Below are 6,180 nucleotides of genomic sequence, written 5' to 3'. Positions count from 1 at the left end.
ATTTTACAGAATATCCAGACCTTGAAGCAATACCCATCTTAAGTTTTGATCTGGGCTCTGAGCTTCAAAAGAAAATTGTGGTGTTTTTTTTTTTTTTAAAAAAAGGTTTGTTTTTAATCTTCTTTTGTGTTTTGCTGATAGTAAGTTTCAGGATACATTTTAAAATGCAAAGCCTCTACGTTGACCTGGATTGATTAATTCTGCTTTTTCTGCTCAAGGTTTGGTGTGTGTCTGACCTTTTATGATGTGAAGAGTAAAAAAACCTGTGGTTTTAAATGCTCAATGAGCAGATTTTGCTCTTTTTTATTGCGCAGGGCTAGGTTTTCATTTACTTTGTTAATTTAGCTCTGGCTGTGATTTAATTAATGATTAAATTTAAATTTTAAACTGTAATGTAAGCTAAGTTCATCTGCTTCTTCCACCCCGAATTTCCAAGTAAAACAAATCTTGCTGAAGTCTAACCTATTAAGTGCTAATTGAAAGAGTGCTGATAAAAGAGATTATGCTATTTTGGTAAACACTTTATTTAATGAGCTAAAAGAGTGTTAATAAACTTGGGTGAAAACTAGACAAAAAAATTCCCAGAGGAGTAGAATTTTGTTCCTATTCTGTATGGCTTAAAGAGTCAAAACATTTAAGTTTTATTTCAATGGAATAAGGAAAACTCAAAGCCATTCTTGGGTCTTTGTGGAGGGTGTTTCCATGATACACAGGAGTGTTTCAGATGAAATTGTTTTGTTCCAAACTTGAAATGTTTATTGTATCATGTGGGCAGCTCAATTATATTTAGAATAAATTACTATACAGTCTCTTCAAGTTACAGCCACAACTGTGGCCAAAATTTCCACTGCTAAGCAAAACAGTTGTTAAGTGAGTTTCCCCACCACTTGTGGCCTTTCTTGCCACAATTGTTAAATGAATCACTGCAGTTGTTAAGTTAGTAAAACAGCTGTTAAGTGAATATGGCTTTCCCATTGACTTTGCTTGTCAGGTCGCAAAAGGTGATCACAGGACCCCAGGACACTGCAACCGCCATAAATACAAGCCAGTTGCCAAGCATCTGAATTTTGATCACATGACCTCTACAATGCTGCAAAAGGTGACAATAAGTAATTTTTTCAGTGCTGTTGCAACTTCAAATGGTCATTAAACGAATGGTTGTTAAGTTGAGGACTACCTGCACACAATCTTATGCCAGCAATATTTTTTTTATAAATAACTAAATTGATATGACAGAATTAGAAAAGGAATTTTCTTATTTTTAATCCATGTGACCAAGTATCCATGGAAGACAAAAATAACCTTTAATCTGCTGATCTGGTGCATATGACCAGGTATGTTGTTTACAAGCTTTCAACCAACTTCACTGTCTTTTTATGGGTTAAAAGATCTAAAAGAGAAAGCACTAGTAATATCCATTTTTATTTAATGTTTCTGTTTAGCTTCCCATAATGACCATAGAAAGAAAGTCATGATTGAGATTGTAATCAGTGAAATACAAAGCCCTATAACTAGAAATATTAAAGCAAATAAAAATACATATTATAAATCTTTGGTTTTATTTCACAAACAATTAGTTGGATGGCACTTAAGAGCAGAGAAAAAAAATCCTCTTCCTTTGAAATTGATGCAAAGCTCACTTTCCCCCCCTTTTAACCACTCACAACTTCAAAACACACACAATCTTTATTGGTCAGGAAGTTGTTCATTGGTACATTTTTACCATTATGTGAAATGTTCAAAATTAACATTTATATTCTTTTCTAAGGCAACATTATCCTAGAAATATATTGGCACTTTGGAAGCATATATATATGTATATACACAGTGTGCAAAATAGCAGATACTCAAGCTTCTTTGCTGTCATACTTTAAATGTATGTGTACATTGTCAACGTGCATGGCTATCCCATGAAATCTTAATGCACTTCAAAATGAAGTTTGTTATGAAGTAACAACATGTTACAAAATGTAAGCTATTACCATATGAATGCAAACCTTTGGTTTCCATAATACTCCTTTATGTGAAACTCTATTGTTTTGAAGGTTGCTAAAAAGAACAAGAAGATATAATTTAAAATCAAGCATAGTAAGCCGTGTGAACAGTTTCCCACTCTACCTCAATACCCAAAGCATGGGTGATTTCAGAAGTTAAGGTTACAAGCATTTTACAAAGCTTAGCTTAGCATGTTTTGAGTAACTCAAGGAGTGTTCTTTCCCTTCCTGCCATGAACATCAGAACAACATAAGATGAAGCATCTACAGTATAGAACAGGGGTTTCCAACATTAGCAACTTTAAGGCTTGTGGACTTCAATTCCCAGAAGCCTTAAAGTTGACAAATTTGGAGACTGGTATAGAACATATCTGGTCCTCCCTGCCAGAAGCAATCTGGTGGCCAGATATGCATCATATATACATGTTACATTTTGAAATATGTTACATGCGATTTTTCTACATCTCAATCTGACCTGCACTTGTATACCATTCCCCCAGCCTCTCTGGTTTTGACTTACATGCAATGAAATACAAGAATATAAACCTTTCAAAAGCTCCCTATTAAATACTGTTTGTTGTGCTGTCCAGTTTTCTGTTAGAACAGCTCATTTAGCAGTGTGTTTGTTTATTTATTTTTTACATAAATTATTTTCATAAATGCCTTCAGAATATATTTAATCGGATCCCTGTTTTATGGTCTTATGAAGATTATGCTCCGGAGAATGCTTTTTCCAGTACATAAATTCACAGGGACAATTATAAGTGGCCCTTTTAGAACAATATCCTATTATGGGAAAATTTTCCTACAATCATGCATTTTCACCTGCAAGATGATTAACGTTGCTAAATTGTGTCATAAATTTTTTTCTCAAAGGGGCTTTGAGAATAATGACGGTTATCCTCCCAACAACCATATAAAATAGGCTTTATCAAAATAGGAATTCCTTTTTGGTAAGCTTAAATCTTACAAGATTAAAAGACAAATCTATCATATTGAAATAACGATAAGCTAATTCATGCAGCCAAACACAGATATTACTTCTGTATGTATTATTTTGCAGAGAATGTATTATAGACTACCTGTTTCAACTAAAAAAGGAAGAGTGTCAGAAGAAAATCATATAGACTTGATTACGCCGTATGAAGCAGCTATGTATAGTGTATTTTATGCACATTTTTTTAGAAGTGTGTCTCTGGTTCCAATATGTCTTACTGCCAGGTAATAATTACCTTAAGATCTAGAACTGGGAAATAAATTTACTAGCTTACCTATTTTCTCCTAACAAATAGAGAAATGTGCATCTTTCTAATGAAAGGAGTTGGAAAGGAAACCAAGGGCATTTAAAACAAGCAGCTCTGGTTTTAAAAAACAGATCAGATAACAACATGATGGTTTCTTATATCATACTCTATAACAGGGATGTCAAACTCAAGGCCTGTGAGGGGCCGCCCTGGAAAAAGCCAAGGTGTGGTCCATGGTGCCTCTACCAGTGAAAACGAAACTCAAGAGGGCAGCGCCCTTTTCACTGGCAGAGGGCTTCAGGAAGCCATCATAGCTGAAAATGGAGCCCAGGGATCCGTGTGCCCACCCCCCAAGCTCTATTTTCTCTGGCAGAGTGCTAGCAAAACAAACTACTAGCAAAAGTGGATCCCCCCCCAGCCCTTCTTGGGCCACCACAGGTGCCCCCAACACAAGTGTCATTGAGATGGCCATACCCACCATGGCCATGCCCCCCCCGTCAAACACAACCCTGATGCGGCCCTCAATGAAATCGAGTTTGACACCCCTGCTCTATAAACTCACAGCCCTGTCCCAAGGCATCTTGTCATTAGCTAACTCATGATTTGTGGAAAATATTTTGAGCAAATACAAGTGCTCCTAGACGTGGATGTTGCTCCCTCTATTTCCTCCCCCTCCCCCTTCCTTTCCCCCTCCCCCTCCTCCATCAATGCCTTCTGTGGACTGTGAGGAAGAAGGGCGCGGATTCCTGGTCCGTCCATGGCTGTTGACTCCCACTGGGGTTCCCAATCGTTGGCTTACTTGGGAAGCAACGTCATCCGATTCCCAGTGTTCCAGTTCTTCTCGTACAAGCCTCTCCATCTGATCTCTGTGCGCTTCATTCTCACAACCCAGCTTTTCATCCTAAGCAGGAATACCACAATCTCTGATCATGCTCAAGTAGCTAAACTCTCTTTTAGCACAAAGAAATAAACACATTTCTGAATTATTTTTTAATAATCACAGATAGTGCTCAACTTACAATTGGGACCAGGATTTCCATTGCTATGCATGGCGGTTGCTAAGTCAACTGCGCCCGATTATATGACCTTTTTATCTACGGTGATCAAGAGAGGTGTTAAGTGAATCCGTGGCACGACAGAACCGCGGTCCACTAAAGCGCGCCCGATTAAACCGCGTCGCTGACGTCATCAGCAGCGCGACAACAGCGACCGCGGAGAAAAAAGGGCGCTTTAAAAAGCGCTTTGAAAGCAAGCCGATTCAAGTTAAGGTAAGGGTTAGGTTTAGGGTTAGGTTAAGGGTTAGGGTTAGGTTTAGGGTTAAGTTAAGGGTTAGGGTTAGGTTTAGGGTTAAGGGTTAGGGTTAGGTTTACCGTTAGGTTAAGGGTTAGGTTTAGGGTTAGGTTTAGGGTTAGGTTTAGGTTTAGGGGTTAATTTTAGCTTTAGCGTTCACAGCGTGCTTTTTTCGTCGCGCTGTGATGACGTCAGGTACGCGGTTTCGCTTTAGTCGAACGCGGTTTTGTGGTGGAACCAAGTGAATCATGTAATCATTGAGAGAATCCAGCTTTACCCGTTGACTTGGCTTGTCGGAAGCCACCTGGGAAGGTTGCAAATGGCAATCATATGATCCCAGGATGCTGCGACTGTTGTAAATACACGTCAGTTATTAAGTTCCCAGATTTTGATCGTGTGACCTGGGGATGCTGTAACAGTTGTGTGAGGAGCAGTTGTAAGTCGAGAACTATCTGTAATCAGAATGGTATAACTCTGACCAAATAACTTGCTAGGAATTATTGATTATAATTCATAGTACCACATATAATATAATACTGGAAGTTTTTAAGACACTGGATAACCATTTGTCTGAAATATTATAGGATTTCCTGCCTAAGCAGGGGGTTGAACTAGAAAGAGCAAGTTAAAAGACAGATTATTATAACAAAAATCTATCTACGTTGCTCACGAAGAGTTGACAATGGCTATATGGCACATGATCAATTAGCGATGTCCTTTCAACTGAAGGAATTAAACATAAAACAGTAACTTTTGCAAAATACTGACTATTTAGCCAGTGTAAGCAAGTTTACCTCCGCAACTCCATCAAGCAGCCTGCCCAAGACCTCTTTTCGCTTCAGTTTAACTCTCTCCATAGTTTCCAGCTTGACTATGACAGCATCAATCTTGGATACAATGCTGCCTATGGAATGTTCCATGCGATCCACTCGGCGGACCAAACTGAAAGCAAAATGCATTTTGATACAGTTATGGTTTCAAGAACAGTATGAACAACACGTTCTCTTTTAAATATCTATCCCAAAGATAGGTAGAATAACAGCTACACCAACTTTTCATCTACTACTTTTCTGAGGGATATCCATAACGATTAAGTCTGGTGGACTCTTGGATAAGAATTTCTGAAGTAGCTTTAGTGTCAGCCCTGAAACCATTTTGGGAGCATCATTAGGGCTGCCGCAGGGAGGCTGGTTGGAGCTGTGGGAATAAGGGAGGTAGAGATAGTTGGGGGATGCGTAGCCAACATAACATTCTTTCCTGTGGGAGCCAAGGACGCTTCACCAGGTGTTGGAGAGGAGCAGAACAAAGCCCGCTGAAGATGGGACTGTGACCTGATTGGACTATGTGGTAGATGTGTGACATGAGGGCAAGAATTTTGGATTTTGATTGGGGGGGGGGGGGGAACCAGAGTTGGGTTTCCCCAAATGTGCCAATATGACAATCCTAATAAATCGATGCTTTGAGAAACCACCAGAGCTCAGATTCTTGATTGCCTTGGGTCTGTTACTTGGAATCCTGACACTTAGGTCTACTCCGGAGAGTTATTTTCAGCCAGGGTACAATTGGAAAGCAGATTTGTATGGAAAGAGAGTTAGGTATTACAAATCATATCATAATTCCGTATTTTAGAATTAATAAAATGGGATTTGACA

General features: G+C 38.8%; 1 protein-coding gene across 2 annotated transcripts in view; it reads right to left on the bottom strand.

Annotated features, from left to right (window-relative positions):
- Window positions 1-3,719: 3,719 nt before the first annotated feature.
- The window catches only part of LOC116513224 (polycystin-2-like), a 29,980-nt gene continuing 27,519 nt past the window's right edge, over window positions 3,720-6,180 (bottom strand). For both annotated transcript variants that reach the window (XM_032224199.1, XM_032224200.1), the window contains exons 14-15: window positions 5,323-5,470; window positions 3,720-4,139 (exon numbers count right to left, since the gene is read on the bottom strand). In XM_032224199.1, coding sequence (XP_032080090.1) covers window positions 3,876-4,139; window positions 5,323-5,470 — 412 coding nt within the window. In that variant the 3' untranslated portion in view covers window positions 3,720-3,875. The remainder of the gene's footprint in view (window positions 4,140-5,322; window positions 5,471-6,180) is intronic.

This window comes from Thamnophis elegans, chromosome 9, assembly GCF_009769535.1.
Source record: "Thamnophis elegans isolate rThaEle1 chromosome 9, rThaEle1.pri, whole genome shotgun sequence".
In the NCBI taxonomy this organism is placed as follows: Eukaryota; Metazoa; Chordata; class Lepidosauria; order Squamata; family Colubridae; genus Thamnophis; species Thamnophis elegans.
Note: the sequence above shows the minus strand (reverse complement) of the source record. Positions and strands in the feature narration are given on the sequence as shown.